The following is a 17,397-nucleotide window of genomic DNA, read 5'->3' as shown; positions in this document are numbered from 1 at the left end:
TAATTTTTTTAAAAAAATGATGTACTGTTAAAGAGAAAAACCATTTTAAACAAAGTAGATTTTTACCTTTTTTTTTTAAGATTGGCTTCTTATTGCAGTGAAGCACCATCTGGAAAGAAGGGTATGTGCAGTCATAGTTTATTATGTCGGATTGGTGTCAGCAAACACTTCCAGGGTTGAAACTACTCACCTCAACTGCTCCCTGTGGGAGGAAGTTCCACATTCTAATAATTATTCACTGACCAAACGTCTCCTCCCAGGTGCCTGTGTTTACAACACACTCAGCCTGCTAACACCAGCCCAGGTGACCATGGAATTTAGTGACAAGAGTGAAATAGCCCAGTCAAACCACAACAACTGTCACAAACATCCCACTCAATCATCCTGACAGCAGGCAGAACTCTCCTGCATTGAATCTTGTCAACAGATTCTAACCTGGCTGGTCAAACAATCTCTGGATCCAAGAGTCACAGACTTTCTTCAGGTATAGAGTTTATTGACGACACCAGTCCAATAGCTCTCTCCTAGTCTCAGCTGATTCCACCCCCCCTCCCATATCTCATGGCATCAATTTTTAAATTTAATAGCTATCACTCTTTTCTAACTTAGGATATTAACATGGCTGTGGAATATTTTTCCTCATGTCCACATGGGTCAGTTGATGAGCCCTCTATTCAGAGTCTCATCTAAAAGAATGTACCTCCAGCAATGCAATGTTTCTTCAACCAAGCCTCTGAGAATGTGGCACATCCTCAGCACTTATCAACAGTGCAGTGCTCCCCAATAATAACCTTTTGTCAGTGCAATGCTCCCTCAGTGCTGAACCTCTGACAGCGTGTGACGTTCCCTCGGCACTGATCGTGTGATAGCACAGTAGTCGCTCAGCACTGACCCTCTAAGAGCAGTGTTCCCTCAGCAATGACCCTTGGACCTTGCAGTCCAGTGTTGGACTTTAGTGTCTGAGGTGAGGAGAGCAGAGATTCTGGGACTGAATGAATTTGCAGGATCAGGTTCCAGCTCCTTCACCAGCTCAAGGGAATAATGATGACATGTCTCCCTCCACTGGTTCAAGGTTGTTACTGCAGGCATTTACTGGTCAGCTATACTCCACAGTAATCTCCAACCCATTCAGAACTCAGCCCACACACTTTCACCCCTCTCACTGGGTGAGTTGATGCTTGTCTTCTGCAGTTGGATCAGGGTGCCCCAAAAGGCCCACCCCCTTGTGACTTCTTACCTGCCACCTGCCAGAGGTGTCGGACACACATATCCATTGTAGCGATGCTCCCACTCAGGGTCTTGGTCCCTGTGCAGACAAAGTCCAGAGATAATTTAGAGTTGCTTACACTATTACATCCCTGGCCAATAACCCACATAAACATTTCCCTTTGTGCTTGTGATCAACAGCTGTAACCAATTTCGAGATTCACACTCCATGCCATCGTATATCTCACATCTGAAATCACATCCAATGCCCATTTTTCTATGTAGAATGGCAGTTTCAGGTTTCAAGACCTTGCTCTAACTCATTGCTCTGATTACCTAAGCGTGTTCCTCAATCCCTGAAATCTGCATGGAACAAGTACCTTCAGGAGATAAACTGAATAAATGAAAATCTTAAACATAATCTTTGTGGATCAGATGTTCAGTGGCAAATGCAAAAACCTTCCGAACAAGTTTAAAACCTCATCTTAGAAATGGGTTTGTCACAGTGTGAGCCTCCCTCAGCGCTGTCCCGGCGGGGCGCTCCCTGTATTCTCTAATGGGAGTGTTCACTCGGCTCTGGTGTTCTAGTTTCTGAAGTGGCCGTTGAACCCTTAGCCTTCTGAAATTCAGGATGAGAGTTACTCACTGAGTTACGTTGACTGTGGGGTAACCCTGCATCCTTCAATGAAACAACTTGGATTTGCCGTGTAGTGAAAGATGGACCAATCTCGATACTACTCCTCACCTGCAACATAGGCGTGTAGCCCATCAATCTCGATTACCTGCTGCCCCAATGTGTGTCGTCCTGCTGGAAGTCCCATCGCCATGATTGCATCTGTCACCAGTACCAACCCTGCAACAGGACAGAGACCCGAGAAAGGTATTCACAGGCAGGCAGACAGACAGACTGTCCATAGGTCACCTCTCAGAGGAGTGCTGGAAGGAAGGGATGCAGCTGATCTGTAAATAGGCCACATCTAAGGATTAGCCCTTACCCTGGCATCACTTGGTAGACAGTGGGAAAACTAGTCCAAACAGCGAAACAGAGTGCACAGAGGGATATAGAGTGTGAGCAAACTTTTGGCAGATGGAAGATAATGTGAGAAAACGTGAGGCTATGTATTTTGAAAAAGTGATGTCTAGTTCTACATTGTCCCATATCTTGTCCTCATCCTTCCTGTCAAGATCCTTCAGGACTTTATACATTTCAGTTAGTTATGATAATGGAGGAGATGTGGGAAAGATTGTATTTAACTGACAGTCAGAAAGCACCAAGTTGGGTTAAAAACATCACTTTTTGACTGGGGGGTTGGGGCTCCACGAGGATTGTGCTCTAGAGGATGGACATGTCAACTGACAAACGGCAGTAGTTTGGCCTTCAGAGGAAGCTCAAATGCCAACGTTGGCGACCTGGCAATGGATGATGGTGACGGACTCAGGGCTCTGAAATGGACTTTACTATCCCTGTTCCATCACCAGTGTCCAAAGAGAGAGAGATGGATGCCTGGTCAGCTAACGATGCAGGGAAAGTACGACGATGGAGAAGGGGAAATTGCTACTTGACCTTTTACCTCTGGGATGTGCTCGATAAGCAATCCTCAAAGCTGCAGGATTTGTATGAATCCCATCAGCAATCATTCCATAGAATATGGACTGTCCAACAGGGATCTCATTGCTAGTCAGAAGGCCCACAATTCCGGGATCACGGTGGTGAAACTGAGGGAACAGAAATAAAGTTGTGAAATCTCACCTCTCACCTAAAATACAAATCACCAAAGAGACTGAACCATCCCCTGGGCAACTGTGGTTGTTATAACTATCTGATACAGGATCTGAGCTGTTGAAAATACTCCCATTCCCAAACTTTAGAAAATGTCTGAATCCTGTGAAATGCTCCTCCCGGGAGAAAGTGAGGACTGCAGATTCTGGAGTCCGCAGAGTCAATCTCTGATGAGCAGGTGGATTGTCAGAGATTTTGTTCATCAACAAGTGAAAGCTCGACTGCATTACTCAGAGTGGAAAAAGCTCAATCAAGGAGCAATTTAAGGTATTGGTGTATTCCACTTTTTATAATCCCAGTATGTTCCAGAATATCAGTGGGTTCTTGTGTCTCCATCGAAGAAAGTAGGCACTCCCTCAATTTATGTTTCATCTGAAATATTCCCTCAGTCCCGACCCTCTGGCAGCGCGGCGCAGCGCTCCCTCAGTCCCGACCCTCCGGCAGCGCGGCGCAGCGCTCCCTCAGTCCCACTTTAGGAGTATCAGACTGGATTTCCTGTGCTGTATTCTCAGGAATGGAACTGTCTGCTGATTCCGAGATAAATGTGCTACCTACTGAGCGAGAGGAATCTGAGCTTCCGAAGAGCCAGCTCCCCCAGTGTATGGTGAGTCAGGCAGGGTTGTACTCACCGGCAGCATAGCGTTGAAGAGGTGGGTGATAAAGGTGGCTCCTTGTTTCACCGCAGCTTCGGCCTGTGACAGGTTGGAGACAGAATGTCCTGCAAAGGTTTCAGGCAAGAAAACAACTGATACATCGAAAACAATTCCTTCCACAAAATCTAACTTTTGAGATTTTTCTGAAAGGAGGGAGGGAGGGAAGGAGACTGTTTCTGTTGGAAGAAAGGGGTGGCAATGGAGAGAAAGCCAAGAGGGAGAACAGGAGGGAGAAGGGGAAGACGTGAGAGAGTGTCTTAGAGTCCTACAGCACAGAAACAGACCCCTTGGTCCGACCAGTCCATGCTGAACATAATCCCAAACTAGACTGGTCCCAGCTGCCTGCTGCTGGCCCATATCCCTCCAAACCTTTCCTACTCACGTATCTATCCACATGTCTTTTAAACATTGTAATTGTACCGACACCCACCACTTACTCAGAAGTTCATTCCACATGCGAACAACTCTAAAAAATTTGCCTCATGCCTTTTTTAAATCTCTCCTCTCACCTTAAAATTGTGCTCCCTAGTCTTGAAATCTCCTATCCTAGGGAAAACTCCATCTATACCTCTCATTACTTTATAAACTTTTAAATCGATCATCTCTTAATTCTTATACTTCACTGAAAGAAGTCCCAGCCTAACCAGCCTTTCCTTATAACTCAAACCTTTCATACCTAGCAACATCCTGGGAAATCTCTTCTGAACCCTCTCTTAGCTTGATAATAACCTTCCTATAACAGGGCGACCAGAACTGGAAACTGTATTACAGAAGACACCTCACTAGTCTCCTGTACATCTTCAAAGTGACTTCCCAACTCCTATACTCAAAGAACTGAGCTATGAAGGCAAGTGTACCAAACATCTTTTTAGCTACCCTGCCTGTGAGTGAGACAGAACATACAACACAGTCCAGGTGTGGTTTCATCAGTGTTCTATATAACTCAAGCAAGCCTTCTTTACATAATTTTTAATCGACCTGTTCAGAGATGTGATGACATAACTCTGAAGCAGTGTGATGTGAACCTAGGACTCCTGGCTCAAAACTATGCACATTACCACTACATCAAAAAAGCCCTCATGACAAGACTCCTATACTCCTATTCTCAAATCTTCTTGCAGTTAAAAGCTTTGATACTGTTTGCTTTCAATAACTTGTGAAGGAGGACACTCAGGCCCCATTGAACATCCACACTTCCCATTCAAGAAATACTCTGCACCTTTAATTCGCCATCTAAAGTGGTCAATCTCACACTGATCCACCTTATATTCCACTTGCCCACTCACTCAGCCTAATTCCCATCGAAGCTTCTTTTCATTCTCCTTACACCTCACTGTTCCAAGTTTGATATCATCTGCAAACTTAGAAATACTACAAGTGGCCCTCAGATCCAAATCATTAGCAGACTGAGGATAGCTACAGTCTAAGCTCTGATCTTTTTGGTATCCTCTGGTCACAGCCTGCCGATCTGAGAATGACCCTTTTATTCTCTGCTTGTTATTCAATCTTCAATTCAGGATAGTTTATTGCAACCAACCCCTTTCATGTTCATTTTGATAATTGAGCTCCTGTATGGACCTTTATCAGAAACACTCCTAAAGATGAAGTACATGACATCTACTGGATGCTCCTTATCAACTCTGCTAATAATATCCCTAAAAACTGGAACAGGTTTGTCAAATATAATTTTCTCTTCAAAAATCCATGCTGACTCTGTTCAATCAGACAATTATTTTCTAACTATACAACAATCATATCCTTTAGGCTCAAGTATTTGTCTCACTATTGATGTTAGGTGCTCAGGTCTATAACTCTGTTTTCTTTGGGGCAAGACTAAATGCAGAATGAAGACAGCAGCAAAGGTGAGTGACGGCACTAATGACAGAGGGGGAGAACATAAGTACAAGACGGAGGATATACAGGGAGGTAGAGAGAGAGAGCATAGAGGGATGGATAGAGGAGCAGGGAGGGCAGAAAGGGGTGGTAAAGCTGATGGACTGTTGGGCAGGGTTCCAGCAGACTGAGCTGTGCCTGCTGACTCCATTTAGTCACCAGGCTGTGGAATTGAAGGCTCCTCTCTCTTTCTGGTAAGATCAGTTGTTCACAAGTGATGAGAAAAACAAAGACAGACAAAAAAAGTAATGATCAGCCTGCAGCTGTTTCCCCCTCACCCAGTGAGACGCAGATTCTGTGTCTGACCAGTTCCTTGATAACCTCTTCACTCCTGTTGAGTTCAGGAGCCAATGTGACGATTCGGACATTGTCCAGGGAGCCGTATGTATCCAATAAATCCTGGAACCCGTGCTTTTCGAACGTTTGCAGATATTGCTCAGGATGTGCACCCTTCTTCTCTTTGCTAATGAATGGCCCCTCCAGGTGTAGACCTGAAGACGATAGAGACAATAATCTTGTTAGAATAGCTCACTTTATACCCTCAATACCCACACACATCCTTCTGATCTGTAACACAGTCTTGATTCTGAATGAAAACATTGTGGGTTTAGACGCTATCCAGGTGCTGAGTCAGTCCACAGCAAGAGCTGCACTCACTCGCCTGTGTATCTGCGCACACAGTCAGGCCGGCGTGCCCTGTGCGTTCGCACAATGTTGGCGTGGTGCACCATGCGCGTCCGCATGCACTGCCAGTGTGATGCACTGTGCGATTAAGCTGGGAGGAGCTTTTGACCTTAACCACAAAACTAGACTTCAGGAGAGTGTCATGCATAAACGTGGCACTAGATTTTCAGTTAACAGGGAATAGATTTCTGCTATTTTGCATATTAATCATGAATAAATGCTGAGTAAAAACCAGTTGATGTCAATTGCTGTCTATTGTTACAAGAAACATCTGACATTGTGAAATGTTAGCCTGTGACTCTGAGTGTGTTACTAGGAAATTCATGTCTTTTTTTAAAAAAAAAGAGATCAGTCTCGAAGGTTATCAGAGCTGGAAACATACATTCATAGGCAGTACTCTGCAAACAAAAAGAATAGGTTGCAGCCTTGCTTGTGACTTCTTTGTACTACGCAAGAGAATAGGGAACCTAACATTTCCCATTAGTTTCTAAATGGCAATGGTTTGACCAGATTTGACTTGTCAACCAATCAGCAAACTTTACACGTGTAATGTAAATTGTTGTGATTATTTGAAATTTGGCATTCTTGCACGTATTCTGATGGTGCAAGATATCTCTTTCAACAATATGTGAGTTCTGTCCATCAAGCAGCTCATTCTAACAGCACTCACCCAAAATCCCTGCTCCCTTAGGACCACCATCCTGTACCTCAATTTGAGGAATAACCTGTAAACGAAGAGACAAAAGACTTCTGTTTAAATATCTAATCATTTAAAAAAATCATTGTGAAATCTGGTTGGTTTGATTAGTTTACCTAGCCACATTAAAAATCAAGTATAAAACTCTCACTCTGTACATGTGCCACACTTACATTCTGTGACATTTCCCTATCATACTTCCCAGCCCCTTGATCAATCTTTATTTAGAAGTTCAGCACATCACTTCCCGCAGGAAGGCAACTTGTGCTTTTCTCGCTGGACGCTCGTGACATACCTGATGGTAGACAGAGACTGGGGAGGTCACAAGTGTTGGACAGAAGGAGGTCACTCCAGTGGAAAGCAGCCTTCGAGCGACCATGGACACCCCACATTTCATATCATCTGTGGCTGATGAGAAGTCAATTCCATATCCCCCTAAGCCAGACATTAACACATCAGACAACAGTCTTCAGACACAACACATGGCCGCCAGATCAAACCTTTTGGAGCAACATAGACAGACTGATTCTTGTGTGTGTGCTTGGAATCCTCATGGTTAAAGAGGAATGGGTGACAATGTTGCTAGTGATTGACTGGAACAAGTGTGAAAGTGTGCAATTAGGCAGAACAAGATGACAGAGATGTCACAAGGTTGAAGAAATAGAACTTAGAACTTAAAATCCCTACAGTGTGGAAACGGGCCCTTCGGCCCAGCAAGTCCACACTGACCCTCCGAAGAGTATCCCACCCAAATCCATTCCTTATTTCTCTACATTTCCCCTGACTAATGCACCTAACACTATGGGACAATTTAGCATGGCCAATCCACCTAACGTGCATGTCTTTGGACTGTGGGAGGAAACCCATGCAGACACAGGGAGAATGTGCAAATTCCACACAGTCGCCTGAGGTTGGAATCAAACCTGGGTCCCTGGCGCTGTGAGGCTGCAGTGCTAACCACTGAGTCACCATGCCGACCCTTGGAGGAGATTGCAGACAAGGTCATGGAGAGATTTGAAAACGAGGGTGAGAATTTTACATTTGAGATGTTGACAGCCCAGTGAAGGATGAAAGATGGGTTGCAGGATATAATGAGGAGATTGGACTGACCCTTCACTCACCATTGATCTGCGTGTCGATAAAGCCCGGGGCAATGATGCTGCCCTTACAATCAATCTGAACATCAGCATAACCTTTCTCATCAAAGAACAGCTTCTCCGGGTTGAGGATCTTCCCCTCACGGACCCAAAGGTCCTCCCTTCAAAACAGACACAGTCGGAGCAGAAATCGAGACCTGTTCAAACACGTGAGGTGACTCAAGCTTCAATTTCAAATAATTCCTACTTAACCTGCCAGTCATTACTTAGTGGAGAGCACACTCGCCTCCCAGTTAGAATGTTGTTAGAGTATATCTCACTCTAGAGACAAGAGACTGAAATTCAGGTGCCTTTACATTTTGCTCTGCCCTCTCAGGTTAACGGAAAATATTGGTATTATTTTGAAGAACACAGGAATTCTCCATATTGTTCTGAGCCAATACTTAGCCATCAATTAACATCACTAAAAATGATTATCTGGTGTTTATCACAAGAACATAGGATCGACAAACAGAAGACCGTACCCTATTCATGCTGCTTCCCTCTTTATGCGATAATCTCTGGTCTTGGTCTTCAACATCACGATCCTGCCTGCTTCCTATATTATATCCCATGATTCCTTGAGAAGCCAAAACTCTGACTATGTCAATTTTAAACATATTGAAGAATGCAGCATTGGAGACTAGAGAATTTCCAAGATCCACAACCCTTTGAGTGAAGTACTTTCTTTTCTTCTCAGTCTTAAATTATCAGCCTGACATCCTGGGAATGTGTCCTATGTTTGTGCAGGTTGGGAACCTAAAACAATCTCTCAGCCACTTTGAAATCTTGTAAGCTTCAAAGAGAGGGAACTCATGAGATGAGTGACAGTTCAATAGTATTTGGAACATCTTGAGGTCTTTCTTAACTGTACATAATGCTGCTTGCACCATTCTCTGAAAAGCAGTGAGCTTATTCTCTGCTACTTAGACTAGTGGTAATTCTGAAGGTTTAAAAAGACAGTCAGCAATTTGCTATATTAGCTTCTTGGCTACAGCTGGATTCACAGCTGAGACTAAACATATTCTCATCTCACAACCACAAAGAATAACTTTTATTTATATATTACCTTGCAACCGCATTGGATGTGGAGCACATCTCTTACCTTTGTAACGTGTGATCCTTTAGAATATGACAATTCAGAAACTGTGTAATTGGGGCATCAGACACTGATTTATTGGATGGCATTTTTAAAGGAAGAAAAAAGTTCCCTGCAAGAGATGATAAAAACCATTATCCACAAATGTGACGAGTTGTCTATTTGCTGATGCTTTACAGACAACAGGTTGGTTTCCTGAACTGACCCAGAGAGTGTGAAACTCTGAAATCCTCTAATACTGGAGAACTGGAGATGCTCAGTCGATGAGCATATCAGATTGAGACTGATGGATTTTGGCTGCTAAAGGAATCTAAGGATATAGGAATGATGTAGTTGAAATAGAACAGCCACAATCTTAATGAATGGAGGAACCTAGATTTTCACGAATATTAAGATAACATGCAGATCATTCCCAAGTCTAAACCTTCCCTGGTCTGACTTTGATTGCCCCTTTCAAGATCTGGACCTCTACCATTAGTAAGAACAAAAGCAGAGGAATATCAGAACATCATTTTCTCTTTTAGACAGTCCATCATAGAGCAAAGAACAATACAGCACAGGAACAGAGACTTTGGCCTTCCTAGCCTGCGCCAATACATTTTGCCCTTCCACGGTCTTCACTGAAGGGTTCATATCTTTCTACCCCCTTCCTAATCATGTATGCGTCCAGGAGCTTCTGGAATGCTGTTATTGTGTCTGCTTACACCACCTCCTCTGGCAACGTGTTCCAGGCACTCACCATCCTTTGTACGAACAAATTGTCTCGCACATCTCTTTTAAACTCCCCCCCCCCTTACACTTTGAACTTGTGTCTCCTAGTAATTGACCCCTCCACCCTCTGAAAGGTGACTTTCCTCTGCTCCAATGTTGTGGATTCTCAGATAACTAAATAGTTGAATACGAGATCCACAAACATCCACAGGTGGGGCAGGAGGCACTTGCTGAGATAGAGTTATGGAGATGTACAGCACAGAAACAGACCCTTCGGTCCAACTCGTCCATGCTGACCAGATATCTCAACCCAATCTAGTCCCACCTGCCAGCACCCGGCCCATATCCCTTCAAACCCTTCCTATTCATATACCCATCCAGATGCCTCTTAAATGTTGCAACTTCCTCTGGCAGCTCATTCCATACATGTACCACTCTCTGTGTGAAAAAGTTGCCTCTTAGGTCTCTTTTATATCTTTCCCCTCTCATCCTAAACCTATGCCCTCTAGTTCTGGACTCCCCCACCCCAGGGAAAAGACTTTGTCTATTTATCCTATCTATGCCCCTCATAATTTTATAAACCTGTATAAGGTCACCTCTCAGCCTCCAACACTCCAGGGAAAACAGCCCCAGTCTATTCAACTAGTAAAAAATGAGGTCTGCAGATGCTGGAGATCACAGGTGCAAATGTGTTGCTGGTCAAAGCACAGCAGGCCAGGCAGCATCTCAGGAATAGAGAATTCGACGTTTCAAGCATAAGCCCTTCATCAGTCTATTCAACCTCTCCCTATAGCTCAAATCCTCCAAACCCTGGTAACATCCTTGTCAACCTTTTCTGAATGCTTTCAAGTTTCATAACATCCTTCCAATAGGAAGACCAGAACGGCACACAATATTCCAAAAATGGCCAAACTAATGTCCTGTACTGCTGCAACATGACCTCCCAACTCCTGTACTCAATACTCTGACCAATAAAGTAAAGTATACCAAACGCCTTCTTCACTATCCTATCTACTTGTGACTCCACTTTCAAGGAGCTATGAACCTGAACTTCAAGATCTCTTGGTTCAGCAACATTCCCTAGGACCTTACCGTTAAGGTGTATAAGCCCTGCTAAGATGAGCAGCTGTGATGCATGGATTTTCACAGTGACTCTTAAAATGGTTGGCTGATTTGTCAATGCTTCTTCTCCAAATTGGGTGGTCTTGGATTAGAGGTTACTTCAATTTTCACTTGTGGGTCACAGAATTTAAGATTAAAATGGGATCATGTTGAAAAATAATTTTGACAGATAGATTCCCCATTTATAGAGAGCAAGGCCGTTAACAATGAGACATTAGCACATCTTTCAATATCGTTGCCATTTAGACACTTTTCTCTAATATCAGGAGGGCTTTCAGTCAGAAGAGAGCAATTGTCCCCTAAATCCCATTGTTGGAAATACACATCTTTGATTAAGATCTATACAAAGAAAGCTGGAAGAGACGTAATTACTTAAACAATTTCGGATTGAACAGGATCAAATGATTTCTTGGAGTGGTGTTCAGCAATATTTGGGCTGAGAGATTTATGAAATCAAACATTTAATGTGTAATCAAAAGTCTGATGTGTGCTGTAAGCCACCCACAATATATATTCAAAATCATATGCCTTTGAAGAAGCGAGTATGAAATCAGAAGTAGGATTTATTGCTTTAACTACTGGGAGATAAAAACCAATAGTTGCCTAGCAACTCTCCCTGGTCTCTGAATTCTGATATGGCAGATCCAGAAGTGGGTGAGTAGAGGAGCTGGGGTCACTCCTGAAATCCTATTCCTTCCAAGAGATTCCTCCGAGTTTGCAAATACCAGTATTTCTGACTATCTGATAAACCTGAAGTAATGTACAGTGACTAACTCTCAACAATTTGAACCCAAGTCAATTGCAATCAGAACTGAATTTGTCGTCAATCTACAGCTATTAACAGAACATTTTAGGGACGTGAGAAATTATCTCACACAATCTTTTGATTTCAGACATTTGACCACAGGAGTTTTAATTTATTTTTTGCTTCTTCGTTAATCTCTTCAGAAATTTGTTTTTGTTGTGTGGTAAGTGCGCATTTGTGTGGGGATTAAGGGGATAGAGTTTTAATTCTGGATACTAGCATAGGTGCTAAGCAGAGTTTGTCAATTGCTTTAACAATATGTTTTGTTCACAATAAACAGATTTTGAGTGCATTTAAGAAGCCTGGACCTTTTTTTCATTCTGGGTCATGGTATGAAAAAGTGGGACTGGCCATTTTGGTAACTGAATCAATAAGTTTACATCCATGGTATGGAGTAGTGAGACTTGATCATCAGGATATTCCTCCTATCACAGTTGTAACATCATTTGAAAGCTCTGAATGGGACCTTTGATGCGAACAACATGAAATTGGATATGGAGTAATACTGATTGGACAAGAATAAATGGGTTTCTCCTTTTATGAAGCAAAATTGCATTGAAGGGGCCAAAACTTCATAGTAGGTTACAGAGGTATCTGTGGCTGCTTTAAAAGATTTAATGAAGGTTAAGCTTAAGGAATTGGCAAGTTAAAGATGACATTGCCTTCAGAAGCAAAGAATAATCAACGTTCAAGCACAGTATTTGAAATTGTGGAAAAACAAAACGGACCATGCAGTGAGTCTTTGAGGTTAATTGTGATTGAGTTGCTGTTAAAAGAGCTTAAACCTGACAAAGAAACGAAATAATCCAAATTCCAAAAACCAGAGAATGAAAAATATTTTTTTTCAGGACATAATGTATACTTGGATATAAAACAGTTGATGTTGAAAAGTGTTGACACCGGAAAAGCACATCAGGTCAGGCGGCATCTGAGGAGCAGGAGAATCAACATTTCAGGCATGAGCCCTTCATCAGGAATTGCTGAAGGGCTTATGCCCAAAATGTCGACTCTCCTGCTCCTCAGATGCTGCCTGAGCTGCTGTGCTTTTCCAGCACCACACTTTTTGACTCAGACTCTCCAGCATCTACAGTTCTCACCTTCTCTTATAAAACAGCATTTCATCCACAAACACACAGAGCTCTAGGGTGATACCATCAGGCTCTCAAGACAATGATTAAAGTGTATTGGAATGACTATCCTACTTGGATTTTCTAAAATTTGCCACCAGAGATTTGCCAAATGAATCTAGCGGGTTTAGCCTATTTGAATTAACATATGGTCTCGAGGTCAGAGGTCCATTAAAATTGATCAAGGAAAAGTGTTAGGATTCTTTATCTCAGATTATGTGTTGTATTTCAGGATAGACTTTTTTTTAAAGATTAGGTTACTTACAGTGTGGAAACAGGCCCTTCAGCCCAACAAGTCCACACCGACCTACTGAAGCGTAACCCACCCATACCCCTACATTTACCCAACACTACGGGCAATTTACCATGGCCAATTCACCTGACCTGCACATCTTTGGGAGGAAACCGGAGCAATCCCACGCAGACATGGGGAGAATGTGCAAACTCCACAGTCAGTTGCCCGAGTCAGGAATTGAACCCGGGTCTCTGGCGCTTTGAGGCAGCAGTGCTAACCACTGTGCCACCGCACCGCCCAAAAGCATTTAGAAACTTGACAAGCAAAGATTTTAAAAAAGGCAAATAAACATGCTGAAACCAGACATTTTAAATGGGAGAGGAAATGTTTGTGTTACTGCACTCTGGGATGAACCTGAGAAGCAAGCTTTACCTCAGTACATGGTAATTAAAGTGGTCAGTAGGGTAAATTATCTGGTAGATACTCTAGATAACAGGAAGAAATTGGCTGTATTATGTTAAAATGTTAAAATGATAATTATAGAAAAGAGAAGAGCAAATATGTCACGTTGTAGAAACAGTGGAGGATGCCAGAGATCTTGAAAGTGTAGTAGAAGGAAACAATGACAATTTAGAAATTGTACCTCCTACTATCGAGTTAGCCAATATTGAACATACCTACAACCACAACAAATACTGGAATAGCTAGACATCATTCTCGTGCTTAGAGGTAAGACAATGGAAAGACCTAATAAGATTGGGTGGCACGGTGACTCAGTGGTTAGCACTGCTGCCTCACAGCACCAGGGTCCCAAGTTCAATTCTAGCCTCGGACAACTGTCTCTGTGCAGTTTGCACATTCTCTCAGTGTCTGCGTGGGTTTTCTCCCACAGTCCAAAAATGCACAGGTTAGGTGAATCTGCCATGTTAAATTGCCCGTAGTGTTAGGTGCATTAGTCAGGGGAATGGTTCTGGGTGGGTTGCTCTTTGGGAGGGTCGGTATGGACTTGTTGGGCTGAAGGGCATGTTTCCACACTGTAGGGAATCTAAAATTACTGATAGGAATTCTGTAGAAATAAATGCGTACAACTTTAACCAGACATGATTGGTGCTGACACCTCAACTATTTACAACTCATACTGTAACATATAAATAACATTCACATCAGGCAATGGCCATCTCTAATGGGACTTGGAGAATATGCTTGGATACTGTGCGCAGGTTTTGCCCCGTAACCAAAACAAAAATATGCTTGGCATCAAAGGAGTGCAGTGAATAACCAGAATGGTTCCATGGATGGCAGGATTATTGTATGAAGAGTGTCTGGGATAACTGGGCCTGTATTCACTGGAGCTTTGCCAAGAAATAGGCTACTTGAGTCTATCCCACCATTCAACAGGATCATGGCTGATCTGACATCCCTCATGTCCATTTTTCCACATTTTCTCTAACCCTTGATTCCCCTTTTGATCTATCCCTTTACTTATCTCAGCCATAAACAAACACAAGGTCTATAGAACTCCTTGCCACAGAGAGCTGAGGGGGCACACGTCCCACAGAAGAAATGGTCTTAAAATGATGCCTTTTTATTCTGAGACTATGCCTTCTAATCCTACATACTCCCACAAGGGAGAACATCCTCATTTCAATGAGATTACACCTCATTTTTTAAAGCCCCAGTGAATAGAGTCCCAACCTGTTTAATACTTGTTTATAAGACAATCCCTCCATATCGAGGGTCATTCTCATGAACCTTGTTGGGATTAGAGTGGAGCTGGAAAAGCAAAGGTCAGGCAGCATCCAAGGTGATAGGTAGGAGGGGAGGGTGGAGCAGATAGGTGGGGAGGGTGGAGCAGATAGGTGGGAAGGAAGATTGTCAGATGGGACAGGTCATGAGAATGATGCTGAGCTGGAAGGCTGGAATTGGGGTAAGGTGGGGGGAGGGGAAATTGAAGTCCACATTGATGCCATGGGGTTGAAGGGTCCCGAGGTGGAAAATGAGGCATTGTTCCTCCAGGCATCGGGTGGTAAGGGAGTGGCGATGGAGGTGGCCCAGGGCTTGCATCTCCTTGGCAGGGTGGGAGGGGGAGTTGAAATGATTGACCACAGGGCAGTGGGATTGATTAGTGCAGGTATCCTGGAGATGTTCTCTGAAGCGTTCTGCAAGTAACATCATCTTCATGGCCTGTCCCATCTGTCAATCTTCCTTCTCACTTATTTACTCCATCCTCCTCACCTATCTATCACCTTTATCCACCTCCATCCATCTATTCCACACTAAGTAATCTAATCTAATCTTCTTGCAACCTATTTGTGTGTCATCTGTAAATATGGCTACAGTACATTCATTTCCTTCCTCTAAGTCATGAACAAATATCGTAAACAACTGCTGTCCCAACAGTGATCCCTGTGGAACCTTACTGGTTACAGATTGCCAACCTGAAAAAGAACCCCTTAACCCCACTTGCTACTTCATGTCCATTGGCCAATTCTCTACCCATCCCAACATAACACCTCCAACACTATGGGCTTGTATCTTACGACTTAACCTTTTACGAGATACCTTCGGACTTCTGAAAGTCCAAATATAATACGTCCACTAATTTCCCTCTATCCACTCCAGATATGAGTTTAGGAGGAGTGGGAAAATCATTGAAATTCATAAAATACATTTTAAAAAGGCTGAACAAACTGGATACAAAGGTCTACCTGCTCTACAGAATCTAGAACAAAGAATCACCATCTCAAAATATGAGCTAGGCCATTAGGACTGAGGTAAGGTGAAATTTCTTCAGTGTGGTGAACTCGTGGAATTCTCTCCCACATAACACTGCGGAGGCCAAGTCACCAAATATATTTAAGAAATGGATTTCGCAACACTGAAGATGTCAGAGGGAATGGGGGAAGAGTATGACAGTCCGCCATGATTATATTGATCAAATAGCCTACTCCTGTTCCTATTTTTGGATGTTTCTAAGTTATTGTGTAAACTGGCAACACACTTCATTCTGTAATAAAAACAGATCATTAAAAGAATAAGTGTAGGATTCAAAAAGAATATCAGTTATTCAGTAAGCTTCACTGAAAAAAACTTGTGAAAAATCTTACACCAATGAAATTGTTAAAATCCACACAGGCAGGTTTATGAGACTTTTCTCACACTAAGGACAGTTCTTCTCCCAGTTACTGCACTGTTCTAACCCAGAGTGGAGTTTGAGCCCCTGGCTGTTGAACTCAAAGGAAGTAATGCTACCAGTGAGCCAAGGTCAATTATTACATTTTTTTTTTAAAAAAATTATTCTGCTTTCTCTTTAGAGAGAACTACAACCTTTACACTTTCCGAGGTCAGCTGCTGAACTGAACTAGATTGTCAAAACCAGATTTACTTTGATTTGCTCCTTATCGCAACCCTCTCCCGATTACATTGCAAACATGCAGCCACAAGTTATTCAGTTTCAAAGAGTCATCATATTTGGAAACTAAACGTTAATGGTGTTGTTCTCTCCTCAGATACTATCAGACCGTTTCTCCGGCATTTTCTGTTTTTATTATAATGCAGCAAGCCTCACTACACAGAGCTCATCTCACTTTGTTGCTCATCTCTTCTGTTGCCTGCTCATTCATCGGAGGTTACGAGCTCAAGCTCATCAAGAGTCTTCAGCAGAGACCTTCTACAGTGACACTGCAGGCAGTGTCTTTCGAGGGGACGTGAATTTGCTTCAAAAAGGGGCATCGTGACCTCGCCATTTCCCCTGAACCAAATCACAAAAAATTACCCCCTTAAAAACCGAAAGAATTGTGGGTGTTGTAAACCAGAAATTGCTGGAAAGTTCAGCAGCATCTGTGAAGAGAAGTCAGAGTTAACCTCCTGGTGGAGTGACCCTTCCTCAGATTATTCCATTGCTGGTTGCAACAAGTTTATCGCTGGTTTCTCTGCTTGCCCAAGCAGTAACTATACTCCAAAAGTATTTCATCATATAAACTCAACGGCCGGAAATTATAGCGTATCTTTTCCCCCTTGCCACATCTTGAATAATAACGTTAAACTTCGCCGACCTCACACTGCACTTACCTGCGGCTCCGCTCCCATCACATGAGCGTCGGTCAAGTGACCGTTGGGTCACGTGCTCCGCCTTTGGTGACGGGCGCGAGGCGCTGTAATATGCCGACGCTTCCGGTGTCGAGAAGGGTGCGTCGGCGAGACATCCGGGGTGTTAAGTTGGCCGTTTGGTCTCGGCCTTGTTGTGGGA

At 43.1% G+C, this 17,397-nt stretch overlaps 2 protein-coding genes across 5 annotated transcripts in view; one reads left to right on the top strand and one right to left on the bottom strand.

The window, feature by feature from the left end:
- amdhd2 (amidohydrolase domain containing 2) overlaps positions 1-17,292 on the bottom strand; it is a 27,926-nt gene extending 10,634 nt beyond the window's left edge. The window contains exons 1-10 of the mRNA XM_060840628.1: positions 17,220-17,292; positions 9,155-9,260; positions 8,035-8,171; positions 7,209-7,348; positions 6,887-6,941; positions 5,811-6,023; positions 3,616-3,704; positions 2,778-2,922; positions 1,952-2,059; positions 1,238-1,306 (exon numbers count right to left, since the gene is read on the bottom strand). Of these exons, the coding sequence (XP_060696611.1) occupies positions 1,238-1,306; positions 1,952-2,059; positions 2,778-2,922; positions 3,616-3,704; positions 5,811-6,023; positions 6,887-6,941; positions 7,209-7,348; positions 8,035-8,171; positions 9,155-9,237 (1,039 nt within the window). The 5' untranslated portion in view covers positions 9,238-9,260; positions 17,220-17,292. The remainder of the gene's footprint in view (positions 1-1,237; positions 1,307-1,951; positions 2,060-2,777; positions 2,923-3,615; positions 3,705-5,810; positions 6,024-6,886; positions 6,942-7,208; positions 7,349-8,034; positions 8,172-9,154; positions 9,261-17,219) is intronic.
- Positions 17,263-17,397, top strand: part of slx4 (SLX4 structure-specific endonuclease subunit homolog (S. cerevisiae)) — a 31,058-nt gene continuing 30,923 nt past the window's right edge. For 2 of the 4 annotated variants that reach the window (XM_060840627.1, XM_060840626.1), the window contains exon 1: positions 17,263-17,397. The gene's annotated coding sequence lies outside the window, so the exon portion shown is untranslated. The other 2 variants (XM_060840625.1, XM_060840623.1) reach the window with 1 other exon arrangement.

Source organism: Hemiscyllium ocellatum, chromosome 20 (assembly GCF_020745735.1).
Source record: "Hemiscyllium ocellatum isolate sHemOce1 chromosome 20, sHemOce1.pat.X.cur, whole genome shotgun sequence".
In the NCBI taxonomy this organism is placed as follows: Eukaryota; Metazoa; Chordata; class Chondrichthyes; order Orectolobiformes; family Hemiscylliidae; genus Hemiscyllium; species Hemiscyllium ocellatum.
Note: the sequence above shows the minus strand (reverse complement) of the source record. Positions and strands in the feature narration are given on the sequence as shown.